The 18,982-nt window shown below is 56.2% G+C and overlaps 7 protein-coding genes across 7 annotated transcripts; 3 read left to right on the forward strand and 4 right to left on the reverse strand.

The window, feature by feature from the left end:
• Nucleotides 1-648: 648 nt before the first annotated feature.
• J7T54_000530 (ATP-dependent RNA helicase DRS1) lies at nt 649-6,693 on the reverse strand (the record flags this gene model as incomplete). Its single annotated transcript, XM_051509258.1, has 5 exons — nt 649-3,400; nt 3,558-3,601; nt 4,128-4,261; nt 4,314-4,992; nt 5,041-6,693. 5 exons carry the CDS (start codon nt 6,691-6,693, stop codon nt 649-651), a joined length of 5,262 nt encoding a protein of 1,753 aa, XP_051359730.1.
• Nucleotides 6,694-7,179: 486 nt separating this feature from the next.
• Nucleotides 7,180-8,093, forward strand: J7T54_000531 (Microtubule integrity protein mal3; the record flags this gene model as incomplete). Its single annotated transcript, XM_051509259.1, has 4 exons — nt 7,180-7,193; nt 7,252-7,323; nt 7,402-7,514; nt 7,564-8,093. The coding sequence occupies 4 exons, from the start codon at nt 7,180-7,182 to the stop codon at nt 8,091-8,093; spliced, it is 729 nt and encodes a 242-aa protein (XP_051359731.1).
• Nucleotides 8,094-8,820: 727 nt separating this feature from the next.
• J7T54_000532 (uncharacterized protein) lies at nt 8,821-9,906 on the forward strand (the record flags this gene model as incomplete). The annotated part of the gene is made up of 1 exon (XM_051509260.1): nt 8,821-9,906. The coding sequence occupies one exon, from the start codon at nt 8,821-8,823 to the stop codon at nt 9,904-9,906; it is 1,086 nt and encodes a 361-aa protein (XP_051359732.1).
• Nucleotides 9,907-11,731: 1,825 nt separating this feature from the next.
• On the forward strand, nt 11,732-13,808 carry J7T54_000533 (putative Proline-rich protein RiP-15; the record flags this gene model as incomplete). The annotated part of the gene is made up of 2 exons (XM_051509262.1): nt 11,732-13,531; nt 13,590-13,808. 2 exons carry the CDS (start codon nt 11,732-11,734, stop codon nt 13,806-13,808), a joined length of 2,019 nt encoding a protein of 672 aa, XP_051359733.1.
• Nucleotides 13,809-14,259: 451 nt separating this feature from the next.
• J7T54_000534 (uncharacterized protein) lies at nt 14,260-15,552 on the reverse strand (the record flags this gene model as incomplete). The annotated part of the gene is made up of 2 exons (XM_051509263.1): nt 14,260-15,226; nt 15,518-15,552. The coding sequence occupies 2 exons, from the start codon at nt 15,550-15,552 to the stop codon at nt 14,260-14,262; spliced, it is 1,002 nt and encodes a 333-aa protein (XP_051359734.1).
• Nucleotides 15,553-16,006: 454 nt separating this feature from the next.
• J7T54_000535 (alcohol dehydrogenase-like protein) lies at nt 16,007-17,083 on the reverse strand (the record flags this gene model as incomplete). The annotated part of the gene is made up of 1 exon (XM_051509264.1): nt 16,007-17,083. The coding sequence occupies one exon, from the start codon at nt 17,081-17,083 to the stop codon at nt 16,007-16,009; it is 1,077 nt and encodes a 358-aa protein (XP_051359735.1).
• A 946-nt stretch (nt 17,084-18,029) lies between these two features.
• Nucleotides 18,030-18,524, reverse strand: J7T54_000536 (NADP-dependent alcohol dehydrogenase-like protein; the record flags this gene model as incomplete). Its single annotated transcript, XM_051509265.1, has 1 exon — nt 18,030-18,524. The coding sequence occupies one exon, from the start codon at nt 18,522-18,524 to the stop codon at nt 18,030-18,032; it is 495 nt and encodes a 164-aa protein (XP_051359736.1).
• Nucleotides 18,525-18,982: the final 458 nt, after the last annotated feature.

Consider the following 18,982-nt stretch of genomic DNA (forward strand, 5'->3'; position numbering starts at 1 on the left):
AATGAGTAAGGCAAGTATCAATCGCTTGTCACACTATATATATATGGAAAAAAGAGCACGTCTTACTACATGGAGGTGTTTTCTGCATGAAGACGGGAGTAGAATATATATCTACAACAATAGCATTTATATCCAGAGACACGACATCACTTGTACGCAAGAGAGGAGATCATGGCGAGAACGGCAAAAAGGTACGTCCATGGATTGCACTGGTGTTCGAACTATGTGTCTTTGATGACGCAAAAGACAAAAGCGAAGGTCCTAATTAAAGAACACTGACCAGTTTCAAGAGTAATTCAGCTACTTCGCTGGAGTTTTTACATTTCCATTGGTATACAAAGGTGGCCAAGGAGTAGCTCAGTGGGTCTCCTCTCACACGGTTGAGTCACTCGCCGGCCGCCAAGAGCCCCAGGTGGACGACATCAAAAGACAACAACCACATAACATCAGCTATCCAGCTTGCATAAGAACCCCCGTTGCGCCGACAAGAGCCAAAGAAGCAAACAACCCCTTTTGCAGGCAACAGCCACAGAGCAGAGCCAGTCTCACTTCATCATCGCTATCTGTATCTATGATATAGGCTCCAGACCTCCACCTTCACTTGGATCCAAACACGCACTTCTTCATTGCGCGTTAGTCGTTACATCATCAATACTTGTCCCTCTTGGCAGCGTTCTCCAAGGGATGCATCTCCTTGCCCCGCCTCTTCATATCTTGCTGCGCCTGGCGCACGAGCCCCATTGCCTCCTCGACCACGTCCTGACCCCTCCGCCATGTGTACAGCGAGATCCCAAGACGATCCAGCTCCTGATGCGCACGCTCCAGCCTCCTGCTCCACAGCTCAATCTTCCTGTCGAGTGCTGTTGGCTGCTGCGCGCCAAACTGGGGCGAACTCGTCGGTGAGTCGGCGCGGGACCGCGCGGACGATCGCGCGACGACCCTGCCTAGAGGCAGGGTCGACCCCGGCAACGGATCGTAGTCAATGTCCGAGTTCGCGTTGCTCACCACACTAGAAGGCGTGCCACGGCGGCGCGGGGGCGGTGGTTGCGGCGGTTGACGACCGCTGTCCCGTCGTTGTGACTGCAATCCTGGCGTGCTGGCCGGGCTGCTGTTGACCGTCTGGGAGGATGGGTTCCGCATCTGCGATAGGGGATGTGTCGCGTTCGCACCGCTGGGCACGGGCTTTCTTGCGGGCAGCGGCGGTGCTGCATCTTCGTCAGACTTGTTGAGCGACGACGTGCTCCGCAAGGCCGCTGGCTTGTTCGGTCTCGGTGGCGGGGCCTTGCGAGCCGCAAGTAGATCAGAGGCGCTACCGTTGCGGTGTGCAGGTTGCTTGCGGACTTGATCCGGTGCTTGCGCTTTCTCCAGTGCACCCTGCTGTGGCCCCTCGGATAGATCAATCAGATCGCCCATGGCTGGCTCACTGGACGACTCCTGTGCTTGCGGAGCATCGGGCGCCGTGTTACGTCGCCTGCTTCCATTCTCGCTGAAGCCTTGGTCACGGAGACTGAGGTTGGACACCTTGCTCTTGAGACCGCCGAACGAGTTCTGGAAAAAGTCGACCCTCTCCGGCGTCGTGACATCTCGGATGAAGATGGCCAGAATACTTTTTGGATTGGCCATGGCAAGCTCCGTGTAGACCTCGAGATCGGCCTCGCCACTGTCCCCCACCAGAATGAATTTCCGCTGTGGAAAGTCCCGGATGAGGCGCTCGAGTGTAGACTTCTTTCGTTCCGCCACAGGCTCAAAGATGCCCTGGAGCATGCCAGAGTACTGCTTCAAGTGCAGCGAGCCAGGTGGTAGGCCGCTCAGTTTAAAGTAGCTCGCCAACACGGGGTACAGCTGCCACGGGCTGTTGGAACAGTAGTGAATCTTCACGTCATTGGCATGCAGTCGCCCATACCACTCCTTGACGCCCTCCACCGCGAGCTCGCCAAGATCCCGAACAAAGGTGTTTCGAAAAATCTCCTTTGCACCGCTTGAAATGTTAGATCGCTTGATGGTGTCGTCGACGTCACTGATCAAGCTGACGCCGTATGGTTCCGTGATTTGGACCTCTTGAATCGCCGAGAGACCCTCGCTGGCAAGCACCCTGACGTGAGTGGGCACGAAATCCAGTGGCGCCCGAAAGTTAAAGTGCCCGGCGTCGTTGGTAATGACTGTTCGTGACTGCGACTTGGAGTCATTGTAGAAGAAGATGGTCACAGGCAACGACACTGAGGGATTCGTCATGAAAGGGGCTATCCGAGCCATCAGGTTCGTGTTGGCCACCGCATACTCGGCCTCGCTCATCTCTGTCGAGGTACCGCCAGTTGAGTACTGGGTGGCTGTGCGCGTTGGGCTGCTGGGCGCGGACCCCGACCCGTTCCCTTGGCCGGTCTTGTAATTGTACATGCTGCCGGTTTCGCTGTTGGCCGGTTGCGGCCTCTCGCTGTATTCGCCTCGGCCAGCGGCCTGCTTCTCTTGCAGACCTCGGCGCTCGATTTCCTCCGCCTCGCGCTCTATGCGCTCTTGGTCGCGTTGCGCCTCGTGCATTTGGTGCTGGGCGCGGAGTCCTCCCTCGCCTGCGTCAGCAGCTGGCTGCTCCGTCCGTGGGGCTACGATGCCGCTCAGCCTCCGGGCAATCCCAATCACCATACGGTCCCTCCTATTCATGGGCCCGGACGAGGGCGAATAGACCCATCCTCGAACGTCAACGTCCACAATCGCCCGCTCGTCCTCATTTCGGTCCCACTCGTTCTTCCAGAAGAGTTCCTCTTCCGTAGCTCCTTGCTGTCCTTGCGTACCCGACTCGGAGGGGCTGGACCAGTCCTTCTTTACATGTCTTTTGGCGTAGGACGGGAACAAAACCATCTGCTCATTTCCCTTCACCCGTATATCCACATCCGGGAATGCCCCTGGAATGTGCGTCCTTCCATGACCGTCGTGGCCTCCATCCAGTGCTGGTCTGGTTTGCGCATACTGTTTTTGGATCTCCGATACTGCCGCCTGCCCCCGGTTGTAGAGCGTCCCGGCCATAGCCGCAATCTTCATCCTTCTGTACCCCTTCTGACCCCATTGTACTTGCTCTTCAGGCTCGCCTGGTGTGGACATCTTGCTTTGCTTCGTCGCCGTCTGTCCCCTCAAGACCCTCTGCCCATCTTTCGTCGTGACCCTACGCAGTCGATTCCGCACGTTGTGCCGGTGGTACTGCGGGCCAAGCAGGATGCGTCGTCCGTGCCGAGCAACGACGTCAAGGAGCCGGGTTCCCTGGGCACGACGGCGCCGGCGATCAAGTATGAAACGGTATATGCGAGACTGCAGGCCGCGCTTGAAGCTGGGGAGGGTGTACGCGTGGAAGTCGAGGAGCCGCTCGTGGTAGCGATCGCGGATCGTTCGCGGGAAGAGATAGCGAAGAAGGCTGGTGCGATTGTGGGGGTGCGGCTTTGGCAAAGGACGCCCGGCGCGCAAAAAACGAAACGGGAACCTGAATGGAGCCAGCTTGGGCGATTCTTGGTTTGCTGGGGCGAGGGTCGCCCAAGGCCTCTGTGTTATCCCAGCTCAGCAGAGCTGCGCACCTGACAGCACGTCCAATACCAAAGTCCCGGTGCTGGGTCGGGGCCTGGAAACACAAGGTCCCGATTGACTTGGCTGATACTGTCCCAAGGTCTTTAGCGGAGATTGACTCTGGTGGGTGGGAGGTGCATGCGCGTCTTGTCGGGGCTCGTGATGATAGAGGTTGGCAGACCGGCTGTCACTTGGCAGGGCACGTTTTGCGTCATGGGACGACGTCAGGGCGGCTGATGCCAGTGCCTACCCTGTACACTCAGACGAGTTGTGGTGACAGGGCTTTTGAGAGCCTAGTTTCTAAGTGGAAACCAGAGGCTCATGTGTAGTCGATGCTATGTCAGTGCGGCGGAGAGAAGTGTACTACCAAAGATGCTTCCTTTTCCAATATTGACAGTTCTACCTCAACTGCTGCTGATACCGTTGTTTGCTCGCGGCACATGCATCATGCTGGTCACAACTGATCTAAAAAACAAGCGATCACAAACTAGGAAACAAAATAATGTATCAGTACAACGAATGCATCAAAAGTCAAAGGACGCCATAGACAATTCTGCTTCACTATTTTCCCCTTCCGCGACCCCGACCACGACCACGGCCACCGCCGCCTCTGCCTCCTCTCCCACGAGAACCTCCTCTTGACCCCCCTCGAGATGGTCCGTCACGGGCAGGACGGTCTTCCTCGACACCATCCTCCCGGTCTCCTCGATCCCCTCTGTCCGGGCGTCCTCCGCGAGGACCGCCTCGTGAAGAACCCCGTCCACGACCTCGTGATGAAGGTGTAGCGCCCTTGTCATCTTCATCCCCTCTGTTCTTTCCACCCTTCCACAGGTTACCCTCCTTTCTCTGAGCCATATTGTCCAATCGCTTCTTGTCCTTGTTGCTCAGCTTGCCGGCGCTTGTCTTCTTCTTCAGCTGGTCGCGAATGCCATTGAGCTCGTCGGCACCGGCCTGTTTCGACTTCTGCTTGTCGTCCTGGGTCTCGAACCAGGTTCGCTTCGGTCGTGACTTGATCTCCTTCTCGTGCTCAAGCAAGTTCTCGCCCTTGCGTACCTGCATCTCGGCGGCAGCGAGCTGCTTCTCCCGCTTCTCCTCTTTCATAATCTCCTCAATCTCGTTGTCCATCTCGTCAATTTGGTCTTGCCACTTGTCCGCATCCACGGGATCTATCGTTCGACTTGTGACCTTTGCACCCTGGGCCTTGCCAGCGCGGACAGCAGCCTTGACAACTTTGCGATCAGGCTCCGCCGCCAGTGTCACGGCCACACCGGTACGACCGGCACGGGCGGTACGACCAACACGATGGACGTAAATTTCGAGAGACTGTGGCGCCTCGTAGTTGATGACCGTATCGACACCCTTGATGTCAAGACCACGCGAAGCGAGATCCGTAGCGAGCAAATGAGTGACTTTACCGTCTCGAAACTTCTCAACATTTTCGATACGCTGTGTGTGTCAGCAAGGCTTCCTTACGGGAGCATGGGCTGGGCTTACCATTGTTTGGTTCATGCTACCGTGAAGTTCACCGCATGAGAGACCAAGCATGCCAAAGATGATCCTCGCTCGGTGAGCGTCTTTCTTCTGTCGGAAGAACACAATGACTCGTTCGGTATAGAGAGTCTTGCAGAGATGAACCAGATAGCCAAGTCTCTTGTCCTCGCGTCCGGGACGCAGACGCACAAACTCCTGCACCAAAGTGCCGACCGTCCGCTTCTGCGAATCAACCATGAGCCTCACTGGCTTGTTCATTCCCACGCGCACCAAGCGGTCGACTGTCGATGTCATCGTCGCAGAGAACAGCATCGTTTGCCGCGACTTGGGCATCGTGGTCAGAATCTCGTTCAGCTCGTCGGCAAAACCGTCCTCCAGCATGCGATCAGCTTCATCGAGAACCAGAATCTCCACGGTGTCAACGTTGAAGCTGGCCGAGTTGCGCATGTGATCAATGAAACGACCGGGCGTGGCGATGATCACGTCGGGCCTGAGGCGAAGCTCAGCTTCCTGCATCTTCAGACTCAAACCACCAACAGCAAGAGTGAATTTGATGTCAGTAAAGGCAGCGATCTTGGTGGCCACAGCGTGACACTGGATGGCCAACTCTCGAGTGGGCGTAAGCACCACGACGCGAGTTGTCGGCATTTTGTTCGGGCGGTAAATGAGGCGCTCAAGGATGGGGATGATGAAGGCACCAGTCTTTCCGGAACCTGTAACGGCACCTCCGACAATGTCCTTACCCATCAATGCGATGGGGATTGTCTTGTCTTGAATGGGAGTTGGCTTGGTGAATCCAACGTGCGTTAGGCCCCGCATGATTGGGCGAGAGAGGTTCATTCCCAAGAACGATGAGGAATCCTTGTTCTTGCCTGGCTTCGCCTTCTCCTCGGGGGCGAAGAAGGCGTTGCGCTTGGCCTCTTCTTCTGGGTCCTCTTGGTCGCTCGCGTCCGAGTTGTCCTCCTCATCGTCCGGATGGTTCATGGGCGTGGCGACCGAGTCGTCGTCTGAGGCGGGCTCGTCACCGTCTTGAAGCTCTGCCTCGTCTTCTGACCCGTCCTGGTCTTCCTCGTGGCCCTCCTCATCTTCCGCATCAACGTTCATGCCAAAGGCATCGTCGGCAAGGACCTCGTCGTCTTCATCGTCGAGATCCACAGTCATGTCGTTTTCGACCTCGTCATCATCGTCGGCATCCTCGTCCGGCAGAACTGCAGTGACTTCCACGTCGCCATCGACGTCAGCCTCAGTCCCAGCATCTCCTTTCTTTCCACTCTTCTTCTCCCTCCGTCGGCGAATGATTTCGTCCAGGTCAACGCCCTTCTTCTCGTTCATGTTCTTCTTGGCGCTTTCGAAGCCCCAACCTTCGAACTCGTCTTCGCCCAAATCGCCAGCAGTATCCATCTGGAATTCGAAATCAGAATCCATGGCACCGTCGTCGGCCTCTTTCTTCCCCCAGACGCCTTCTTCGGTTGCCTCGTCATCCTCTTCATCCTCGTCTTCTGCCTGTTTTCCTTTTTTCGCTTTTTTGCTGGTCTTGGCTTTCTTTCGGGGCGGCTCTGGCGCTAGCTCCTCTTCCTCCTCAATAGGTAGGTCATCATTATCTGATAATGTGTAGACGAGATCATCATCGATCGGTCGTTTGTTTGTAGGCGCCATTGCGTCGAACTTTGCGACAATTCTGCAATGGGTCTAAGTAGTCTGGTTGTTGCGAAACTCGTCTCGTAGACGGCCGTGGGTGGGGCATTCCAAAATTTCCAGAGTCCCTGCACGGGCTTATTATTTCTGCCGCCAAAAAATTGGGCGGTGAGCCAGCAAGCCTCCATAGCTCCAACTCAAGCTCCAGTCGCTAATTCAAGGCGACGCCTGCACACGTGATGCCCTGTCCAGGACCATTGCCCCCCACCACGCGGTTGATTGGGCGACGGGCTTGATGATCAAAGCACCGCGAATGAGGGTCGATGGGATAATTTCTCCTTCCAACCCTCATTACAGTCTTGACACCTTGCTGCCTGATAACCTTTACTAGACTTTGACTATAAACTTTGTCTTTAAGTTGCGCATCGTTATTCCCGTCAATTCTCATCTTTGGCAAACGATTCGACAACTTCCCCCTCCCGCTGTTTACACCTATAGACTTTCACCATGGGCGAGTCACGGTGCGACCTCTTGCGCGTTTTGACACTGTATGCTGTTGCTGACGATAGACGCCATTAGTCAAGAACTCGTACAATGGCTGAACAGCCTGCTTCAGCTCAACATCACCAAGGTCGAGCAGTGCGGCACTGGGTATGTGCTGAACTACCCCTCCCCCGCCGAGCCCCTGAAGAAGCATGGCGCCGTGACCGATGGCTGACAACGACAAAGTGCTGCCCTTTGCCAGGTCTTCGACAGCATCTACATGGACGTTCCCATGTCGAGGGTCAAATTCAATGTGAACAGCGAGTATGCGTACATTCAGAACTTCAAAGTTCTGCAGAGTAGGTCGAAATTGTGACCCGAGAGCAACCATCACTGACACTGCGACAGACACCTTTACGAAGAAGCAGATCGACAAACCCATCCCCGTCGAGCAATTGGTCAAATGCAAGATGCAGGACAACCTCGAGTTCTTGCAGTGGACAAAGAAATTCTGGGACTTGAACTTCCCCGACCACGATTACGATGCCGTTGCGCGCAGAAAGGGAGCTGCGGTCCCGTCCGGAGGTGCAGGTGCCCCTAGAACTACGACTGCCAGTGCGGGCGCGAGACGGGGGGGAGTCACTCCCAGCGGCGGTGCTAGGGTGGCCAAGGCTGCTGGACCAGGCACCGCCGCCCTGCAAGCCGAGAACGCCACGCTCAAGGAAACCGTCGGGGGCCTCGAGCGAGAGCGCGACTTCTATTTCAGCAAACTGAGGGACATTGAGCTGCTGATTCAACAAGCTGTTGATGAGGATCCCGAGCTTGAGAAGCAAGAAGACGGCTTGGTAAAGAACATCCAGACCATCCTCTACTCAACAGAAGAGGGCTTCGAGATCCCTGCCGAAGGCGACGCCGTGAGCGACCAGGAGACTTTTTGAGGGACGGGAGGCATGGTGTGAGACCTCTCCGCGTTTGCCTAGCGGGCGAAAGTGAGGCGTTCAGCCTTCGGTTCGTGTCAGAATTGCAGAAAGGGAGCGAGCGATTGCATAGATGTGGGCCAACCTAAAGACATGCAGCTGTCGAGGGTCAAAACACGACGCGGAAACGAATTATATGACGAAGAGTAATGATGTCTCCTACTTGAATATCTCCGATCCAGTAGTCCAACCGCTAGCGTGATGTCGAATGGACTACTATCCCGGAAGCCAAGACCGTGACTGTCAGTGATGATCCACAGCAGTGATGACATCTTGAGCTGAGCAAGGAGTTTGAACAATTGGATTAATTCACACAAGCTAGACAAGAAGTAATTCATAACGTAAAGAGTGTATAGACAAGTGAAACTTGTGTATGAGCGAGTGAACCAGCCAAATGTCCCAGCACGGTATGAAGAAGGTGGCGCTAGCAAGTCTTGTGATGCACCCTGGCCCGTCTCCAATCAACCCCCAGCTACACCCTACAGCGTACGCCTCGTCATTCCAGCCTTGGGTTGCCTGATGATCGCCTGACGCCCAAGGTCTAACGGTCTCGACAACTTTCTCCTCGTCATCATCATCACTCAAACGCAGCCATCGAGAACTACAGTCATTTGCCACCTGTTCTCAGGAAACTGCGGCATCCCCGAGTTCCACTCTGTTGCGATCAAAGCCAACTCAGAGCTAGACAATGGCACCGCCGCCTGAAATCGCGATACCCTCTACCAGCACTTCGACTGCGGGCGCTTCGAAGCCCTATACACTTTATAATATCACCCTTCGACTGCCCCTCCGATCATACGTCGTTCAGAAGCGTTACAGCGACTTTTTGAACCTCCATAGCACCCTGCGTGAGGCTGTCGGCACACCGCCTCCCGAACCTCTCCCTGGGAAACATTGGCTCAAAAGCACAGTCAACTCGCCAGAGTTGGCGCAGCAACGACAAGCAGGCCTTGAGAAGTATCTCAAGGCCATAGCCGAGAGTCCAGATCGGAGATGGAGGGATACATCAGCATGGCGGGCTTTTCTAAATCTGCCTAGCAGCAGCACTACAAACTCGGCTGTGTCAGCAGGTGGCATGGTGGGTAGCAACACCGCTGTTGGAGCGGCAGATCCTCACACGTGGCTAGATGTATACCGCGAAGTAAAGGGATGCCTCCACGAGGCGAGGCAGTGCCTTTCACGAAGAGACGGGGCTAGTGACAGTGGGAACAACTCTGCCGCCGCAGAGGCTGGGGCAGCGGCCAAAAAGTCACTGATCAAGACCGGCACCTTGATCAGTAGCCTCGGAGACGGCCTTCGGAAGATGCAGGAGTCCGGCAGGCTGGGCGAGGGGGAGCTACGCCGCAGGCGAGACCTCGTGGCAAACGCAAGGATGGAACGCGTTGGCATGGAGAAGCTGGCGAAAAGCACACCCTCGCCGGCAGCAGGACGAGGCGGAGCCAACGCCGATACAAAGACTGCTAAGTCGGACAAAGCTGACTTGCTACGAGGTGGCAGGCCCGGGGGTCGTGTGCTGGGGGCACCCCTACCGGAAACTGACAAGACTCGGGAACTGGACAATGAAGGCGTCTTGATGCTTCAACGCCAGGAGTTGGAAGATCAGGATTTGAGTATCAACCAGCTTGCCGCGATCATCGCCCGACAGAGGGACATGGGCGTCCAAATCGGTGAAGAGGTTGACAGGCAGACCAAGATGCTAGAGATGATGGACGAGGATGTCGACCGCGTGTCTGGCAAAGTCAAGGTCGGCAATGCACGCCTCAAAAAGTTCTGACTGGGGATGTTACACGGGTCTGTCAAGGCGATGATCGTAGCTTTCGGGATTTTGGCTTGGGTCAGCACTGTCTTGAACGGACTCGCAGACGGTTTCGTTTGGGTAGCTGAGATCCTGGCCATTCTGATTGTACACCCTGGGCGACAATGATTCCCCGTGGCCGCAACCCAGGAGAGATGTAGTACACTTGGCAGGATACCACATGCAGGCCACTTACGGCGATAGTCGAGTCGCAAACGGGGCGTACACAGCGACAATGATTTCTTAGAATGATACCTGGACAATTGCGGCGTTTCGCTTTTTACGCTTTTGGCTTTCTCATCACCGTGAACGTTTTGTCTGCACAGCTCCATTTTCCAAATTCCTCGCCTCGGACCGTTCCACAGCTTAACTTAATTGCTAATTAGTGAGTCTGTGTGGCATGACGGTTACCGACCCGAAACCGACACTTGTGGCACACGATGTTCTAACACGCATAACTCACACATGACGGTACTACCATACCGCGCCAGTATTCATTGACATGTCACACCGGTTCGTTTCCGCAAGTTGAAACCAGGTGTTGTGGCCGAGTGATACTACAGTTACTAATATGTACGTAGTTGAGGGCGGCGTCCCCAGCTGGATCTCAGATCACCACGGGATCTCCAACTTGTCCCCGCAGTGACAGCGCCGCGCTCTACGTCACATCTTGCGTTCATTAGAATTTGTGTGGGTGGGCCGAGTGTCGATAGTTGCTCCGACAACCACAAGCTTCGACGGTAAGCAACATGGCACTACGTATGTTCTGTTGTTAGAGGTCTTCCCACAATGTTGGCGGGAATTATGGCGAGAAAATAAAGCATTCATGGGGTAAAGTTACCTCCTCGATGAGATTCACGACTGCTTCCTAGGCATGACAATGCGGACAAACATGCCACGTCGGCCGTGCTCTTCACAGTGGGGGTGGTACTCCAGTTCTTGACCGCCTGCAGGCTCAGTTGACAGATCTGTGGCCTTCGACCAAGAGAACCACAGATACGGTTCATGTACCCGGACAGAAAACAAAAAAAGGTTTTGCGTCAAGGGCAGGCCCAGATGTTTTGCTGTGCTACTTGTCCGGTGTTCGAGTTCTGCTGTTGACTGTGAATGAATTGTAGCTGGATGCCAGGGGACACGAGGAAGCGACAGACGTCAACAATGTGCAGCGAATGCGAGTTTCAACGACGCCAGTGAGGGGCTCGGCGCGGATTGGGGGGACCGGTTCAGCCACTCACGACAGCAGATCGCTATTAATTGGGGCTCCTCCGTCCCACCCGTCTGGTGTTAGAAGGAAGGAAGGCGCTGTTCACTGGCCACATCCCGTTCCGCCCACTAAACCATACTGGCTGCGGAGACCCAGCCCCTGCCACAGCTGGAGCTCAAAGTAAACACGGGCCGCTCCTTCCCAACTTTTTGTCTCAAAGGAGACTCCTCTTCGACCCAGCTCGTACACTCCGACCTCATAAACCCAAATCAACGAGCGGCTCACGAGTCCACGCTACTAACATATAGATTGCTGTTTTTCATATCTTCTTTGGCACGGCTGTTTTCACTCTTTTGTGCATTGCTCCGCACGGAAATTTGATTGCTTCCTCTTTTTGCTTGGTGGGTGCATATCTCCCGCCCCTTTTGCGTGACGACGCCGTAACAAATCACGCCAGAACAGACGTCTAACCCACGATAGACGAACAAATCTCATGTCTCTCGACCATATGGCTTCACCAACGCACCTATAGTCTGGGTGACATCAACGACCGCATCATCGACCGCTCGCACCTCGACCCCGACCGCTTGAGCGCCTGTCATGAACGACCAGCCGCCTCCGCCTCCACCACATGGCGGCCATGGCGGCGCTCCGAGGTCTGGAGGTCTACCGCCAGGGAAGTACGATATTTTCGTGATACCGGAGCACTCAGCGGGCTCGGGATTCCTGTACTTGCCGTCGTTACAGCCGAATATCAATAGCTTCGTCGCGGGATTCGCCTCGGCCCTGATCATGGTGGTCCTTGGACAAAGTATGGCACCAGCTTTTCGAAATTGGTGGGACAGTTTCCAAGGGCTGGGCAATGTGGGCATCGCAATGCTGATTGTTGGCGTTGGCTTCGGTGCCTGGGCACTGGGTAGGACCCAGACAGATGGGGGATCTCCATTTGGATCCGGATTCAAACACAAACCGAGTGCGTCCAGCGGTGGCCCAGGCGCAGGGGGCTTCGGAGGCTACTCAGGTACCTCAGCTGGTGCTGAGGGCCCTCCGCCGCCACCGCCCCCTCATGGGAACAGCCCCAAGGGTAGTCACAACCAGAATGGCGGTCCTAGCGGCGGCCCTCCACCGCACGGTGCTCGACATCATGCCGACGACTATTGGTCTCAACCGAACACGCCTCCCCCCCGGCATGGACCGCCACCTCCACGACAAGAAGCACCTCGACAGGAGGCGCCACCTCCACCTCCACCCCGAGAACCAACACCCCCTCCTCCTCCTCCTCCTCCGCCGCCGCCACGAGAGCCAACACCACCGCCGCCTCCGCCTCCTCCGCCTCAAGAAGAGAAGGCAGCACCCAAGCCAGCCCCCAAGCCAGCTCAACCAGAGCCAAAGAAGGCGCCCCCACCACCTGAGCCCAAGAAACCGGAGACGCCCAAGCCGGAGCCGAAGAAACCAGATCCGAAGAGCTCGTGGGAGAAGGCTCGAGAGCAAACCAAGGCAAACTGGGAAAAGGCCCGTGAAGAAGCTCGCAAAAAGGAAGAAGAACGGAAGGCCAAGGAAGCGGAGCAAAAACGCAAGGAAGAAACTGCAAGACGACTGGCCGAGCTACGGGCAAAGGAGGCCAAGGAACGTCAGGCCCGCGAACTGGAGAAGCAGAGGAAGGAAAGGGAAGCCAAGGAGAGAGAGGAGCGTGTCAAAGCAGAACAGAGAGCCAAGGAGCTGACGGAAAAGCTCGAACGTGAACGCAAAGAGCGTGAGCGCCTAGAGAAAGAATTCAAGGAACGAGAGGAGAGAGAAAAGGCAGAGAAGGCAAAGCAAGAGAAAGAGAAAGAGAAACAGGCAGCGGAGGCCAAGTCCGAGAGACAGGGTAGCAGCTATGCGTTCTCGGGTGTCGGAGAGAAGATGAGCATGTGGCCCAACGGTCGACCTTCCATGCCCAAGCCGTCGCCTGCGCCATCCGCGACTTCGTCCAGGGCGCCGCCTAGCCCTGAGAAGAAGCCGCCGCCATCATCTGCGAAATCATACATGAGTGAGGAGACACACTCATATCGACCTTACGACAAGCCGAAGCATACACCGCGGAAGAAGTCGGGGTCGTCCTTCGTCGGCTCCGAGTCCTCCTTTGCACCCTCGCACACAACGGCTCGCACGTCGCCTCCGCCCTCGATGAGAGGTCCGTACTCCACCAAGGACCCTGACAAGATTGTTGTGTCCGCCGTGTACCTCTTCATGAACCAATTCGCGAAAACGCCTGCCAGTCAGCTCATATCTGGTTTTGGCTCGGTCACCGACGGCCTCATTCTCCGCATCACAACCGAAGGACTCTTTATCGACGACGACCTCCGAGGCGTTCCGCAGCGTGAATGGGACGTCAAGGCGTGGACCCTGGGATGCATCGAGGTAAGCACCAGGAGCCATTTCTTTCGTGAGGCTTGCAGCATGCTAACAAGTATCAAAGACCGGTAAATGGGAGGCCAAAGGCCTGCACGTACTGCGCGCTTCGTTGCGCGACAAGGAAACCAAGAGGTATCTGTTTGTGATGGACAGCGCGGAGGCCGGAAAGATGCATGCTGGCATCTCACGGCTGCGCAAGGGCAGACAGGTGCGCTCCATGGAGGTCAAGGAGATGTCGACGGGCGAAGCCCGCAAGACGATTGAGATGCTCGGCTGGGTTTGAGAACGGTGCAGAACCCCATGATGAAGCAAGAGAACAATAGGTAAGGAGAGAAGAGGGGTGGGATGGCAGTCATTCTCGGCGAACCTAGGGCATTTAAACGGACAGCAAGCATGGCATGCGGATGATGATCTCAGCGATTGGAACGTGGTTTGCGAGATGTGTTTTGGTTGGATTGGAGTTTGCATTCCACAACATACCCCCCTGATTCTAGACGTCAATACAGTGCAGTAACATTTCGCGAGGCAACATCATTGAGGAATGAATGGACTTGTTCAATTTCGTAAATGGGTATCTTTCTGTCAACTCCTTGCTGCGGAAACCATGTAGTTAAAGCCCCAATAATACACCGACTGCCTGTCGCAAAGCCCACAGGGACCGGTAGGTGATAAGACCATGTCGAGTCCCCCCAATCGCATGTTAATAGCAACAAACTAAGGAAGCATGAAACACCTCAAGACTTGCAGCTGCCGAGCTCGTAGAGCTCCCAAACCTCAATGGTGCCGTCCATCTTCCCCACGCAGAGTCGCTGGACACTGTCATCAAACGCCGCTGCCGTGATTATGCTCTCGCTGTTTCTTTCCAGCACAATCTCTTTCGACATGACGTCCATAATGTCGAATCCGTCTTCCGTCCTACAAGCGAGAAAGCGTGCGTTAGGGGAGAAGCAAAGGGGCCATCCCTCCCTGGTCCGCTCGGCGGACAGCGAGGACGACGCCAAGCTGCTGTGGTCAGGCATCCAGGTGTACTGCATCCGTCCCCATAGAGACAAAATCTCGCATCCATCCCTCGACACGCCCACCACTGTCGGGTTCGTGCTGTCCATCTCCAGTCTGGCTACCGTCCTGGCGGTCCTAATGTGGGTGACGCGCAGCGTGCCATCCTTGGACGCTGTGACGAGTGTGCCCTGCGGCGTAAAGACGGCGTGCGTGACCAGATCAATATGGGATGCAATGAGCGCCACTCTCTCGCCCGTCTTGATATCCCAGACGCCAATCCTCACGGGGGAGGATGCGTCGCGCGCGGCGAGCAGACGACCGTCCTGAGATACGGCGATGGGGTTGCCGCATGCCCCCTTGATATCGCCCAGCGACTTGCCGCTCCTCACGTCCCGAATGACAATGGTGCTTTCTTGGTGAGTCTCGACGCCGCGCTGGGCCGTTCCCTCTCTCACTGTGACGGCTCGAATGGGATCATTCCGCTTGGCGTGCGTGTCGCTGCATTTCTCCTCGGGCATGAGGACTGCCGCCGCGCCGGAGGACTTGGAGAGCGAGGTCAGGGAGGGGAGGGTGAAGGCGTCGACCCAGGATAGTGCAGGCGTCGAGCGATAGGTGGTGAGTAGTGTGCTGGAAGAGAGGGAGAGGGAAGTGATCTCTGAGCGTGCTACGGAGCGACTTGTGAGCAGCTCGAATGAGGGAGACCTGTGTTGTGTGAGCGATTGACTTTGATTGGAAGTCTCGAAGCAGAACTTACATGATGTCAATACTCGTAGCCAGAGCGTGATCAATCTCCACAGCGAAGGGTTCAATTGTTTAGTGATTGGCCTTTCGGGAGGCGCTACGTGAAGCTGATGTGAATTCCCACGGCCAATACGTTCGTGGGGAGACATCTCGCATATATGTACACTTGACGTATCGACGCATTGTTCATGGATACTCCCACTGGACATCTCGGCCAAAGACTCATAAGTGACTGCTACTCGACTCACGCACGATGCACGCGAGGGTGCAGCGTTCCACAGCAGCATTGGCAAGCGATGGCGGCTGCGGGCTATGCGCTCGGCGAGACGAATTGGGCTTAGACTAGGGAGGATGACAAACAGGGGCTGACAAAGAAAACGTAGCTTATAAGAAAACAAAAAAAGCTCATCGGCCTCTGGGACCAAGATTGAACATGGGGAACTGAGGCTGCGGGGCCCGATAACGGACGGCTGAATACCTGACGGGGTGAGAGTCACCTCTTGGCAACTAGCTACCTATGTACTCACGTAGCTGGCATCAATAAGGCTTGTCACAATGACAAATAAACAGTACAATTAGTCAACAGGGGATAGGAAGAGGGGTTCTGGGGTCGATCACGCATTCACCAGCCGAGTGACCGAGTCCAATGTCGATTGTCCATCAAGGTGCAGCAGCAGTTCCACCTAGGGTGTATATTCACAGCTTGCCCGTCCCCCTCTACCACCACATACATATATTTGCTTACGCAAACGCCTTGTCATAGCTCACCATGCACGACCGGTAGCGCACCGAGCTCTTCTCCAACTTGTCCATGGCCTGCCTCAGACCGTCGGCGGAAAGCGGAATCTCCTCGACCCACGACTCGATGCCCTTGTCAGCCGCCAGCTGGAGCATCTCGAGCATCTCCTTGCGGCTGCCCAGGTGAGTGCTGCCGATGAAGCAGCCGTTGCCCGCAAAGTCCTGGTTGTGGACGGTGATGCCCTCGCCGGGCATGCCGACCGAGTTCCAGCGCCCGTGCACGTTGAGCAGGGACAGGTACTTGCCGAGCTCGAAGCCATCAAAGGAGCTGGCCGTGTTGACGATGAGGTCAAAGGTGTGCTCGTGCTCCTTCTCCCAACCCTCTTCCTGGGTGGCAATGAAGCCGTCGGCACCCATCTTCCGCGCATCGGCCTCCTTGCTGCGCGAGCGGGAGATGGCCCAGGTCTCCGCGCCGAGGGCCTTGGCGAAGATGACAGCATAGTGGCCCAGGCCACCGACGCCGACGATGCCGACCTTCTTGCCGGGTCCGGCGCCGAACCGCTTGAGGGGGCTGAAGACGGTGATGCCGGCGCACAGCATGGGCGCGGCGTTGGGGCTGCTCAGCTTCTCGGGGATGGGGTACACCCAGTACTCGTGGATGCGCGTGTGGGAAGAGTAGCCACCCTGGGTGGTGTAGCCGGTGTCCAGGTACGGCGCGCCGTACGCGTCGATCTGGTGCTTGCAGTACGTCTCGTTGTCGTTCTTGCAGAGGCGGCACTCGAGGCAGGAGTAGACTTGGGCGCCCACACCGACGCGCTGGCCCACCTTGGCGAGGGTGACCTTGGGCCCGACCTGGAGGACCTTGCCGACGACCTCGTGGCCCACGGCGAGGGGGTAGGGGCAGTCGCCCCAGTCGCCGCTGATGGTGTGCTTGTCGCTGGCGCAGACACCGCAGCACTCGATCTCAATGTCGACGTCGTAGTCGCCAAAGGGACGGGGCTTCCACGAGCCCTTTTTGAAGTCCAGCCAGTTTTCGGCGCTGGGGGCTTGGAAGCCAGAGAACTGCTCGGGGTACGACATGTCGATGGTCTTTGTTCAAGGTGATAATGGTACGGAGGTAAGTGGAAGTGATGATTAGAGTAGGGAGAGGAGAAAGAAGAGGAAGAATGAAGAGAAGAGGGGAAGTAGGGAGCAGGAAGACGCGACTGGACCTGGCTGACCTCGAGACGAGTCAATGACCAGGCACAGAAAAGACGGTCGTACCGCAAGCCAACCCCCACCATCGCGATGGGCCTGGCCGGGGTGTGACGCCCCGGACGTCAATGAGGGTCAAGGAAGGACTCGGGGGGATGAGGGGCAGCGACTGGAGGGGTCGGACTGTTGCTGTCCGACTGGAGTTGGAGGCTGGCTCTCGGCCAGCTCATAGCGGGACGAAGAAATTGTCCGTCTGCCACGCGACACATCATGGTTGCCAGCCGTCGGCATATACGTAAGTGCTTGTTTGCGACCAGCATCGCGCCCACCATCACCACTACGGCCAAATCTGCGCGACCCCCGCCGGTACTTTCATGCAGGATGGCCCAGCCAGTCCTATGCTTCCCAACGGAAACCTCATATTGCCCTTCTCAGCCGCCAATGCTTCAACAATGCCATCGTCGCTTTGCTAACTTGTGCTCGCCAAGTTGCAGAATTTGCTCGCCTTTCGTCGCAATGGCAGGCGATAGGAGCTGGTGACCCGCCCACTACCCCGATATCATCATCCAACTGAGGGTCTCGTCGGGGTATCCATCAACCGACCTCTCCAATTCTGGACACCCGACGGGTTTCAAGCCATTTTTCCACCAACAACGGGCGATTGGCGACCGACGCGACAGCACGTGATCCGCATTGGTCGGATGTCGGGTATTGAATGACATGGAGTGAACAGACGACAAGACACAGCTTGGCAATGGCTTGTTGATCCCAGATGATGAGCTGGACAGACAGACAGACTTTGGACGAAGCGCCAAGCAGTGTTTCCTGCCAACTATTTCTTCTTCTTCTTCTCCAGTGTCTTCCAAGCCCCTAGCCCGACACCTCTGAGGAAGCAGATCCTCATGAGTGCTCCAAGGTACACAAAGGGCACATTGCCCCAATCGCCCGCGCTCCAATTCCACACATCGTAGTAGACCTGCGGTCCCAGCGCCTTGAGTGCGTACAGATGCGCAAAGTCGGCCACCAATAGCACGAGTAGCACGGCGCGCCAGACCTGAATGTCGGATGTCGCCCGCAGAATGAGCGCCTCGTTCAGCGCGAAGAAGAGATACATGCTGGCGAGCTGAGACATGGCGACGCTCATGGGCGTCGAGAGCTGTACATCGGCCGAAGAGGCCGAGGGCGCCGAGAGGAGGGAGAGGTAGTATGGTTGATGGACGTGCGTGAAATAGGCGCCCGCCAGCGCGCCGAGGGGCTCTATAAAGAGGAAGAAGAGGGAGTAGGTGAAGGGAAGGCTGAAGCCAGCCTGAGCCTCGCGATACCCCATGGCAATGGTGATGGTTACGTATGTTGATGTTGAGACAAAGTTCTAGGCGCTGATCATCATTGAAGAAATTGTCGGTGACAAATGGGGTAGCTTAGCTTTCAGACGGGGCTGACCTACCCTAGACTCTGGCTCTTAACTCACCACTCAACGTACCAAGTCACCACCAGCAACATTCTTACCTCTCAAAAGATAGTGGATTTAAACTAAAAATCAAATAGGCAGGCCTGTGGCAACATCATATCTACGCGCCATGGCACGGTCGGAAGCAACTTCTGGGTCGAAACCAACGGGCCCTCAATGTGTATCCTGAGCGGCTTATCCACTGCCGCCGGCGGATGATGACAATGAGAAGGATCTTGGAGATATTTGCGTATATGGAGCGAATGGGTCATTGCTGTTGGTAAGATTTCTCACTTTAACTTGTGACGCAGGAGTTGGGTGGGAGGAAGAGTCCGCGA

Source organism: Emericellopsis cladophorae (genome assembly GCF_022114955.1).
Source record: "Emericellopsis cladophorae strain MUM 19.33 chromosome Unknown NODE_57_length_131511_cov_119_075376, whole genome shotgun sequence".
Taxonomy (NCBI): Eukaryota; Fungi; Ascomycota; class Sordariomycetes; order Hypocreales; family Bionectriaceae; genus Emericellopsis; species Emericellopsis cladophorae.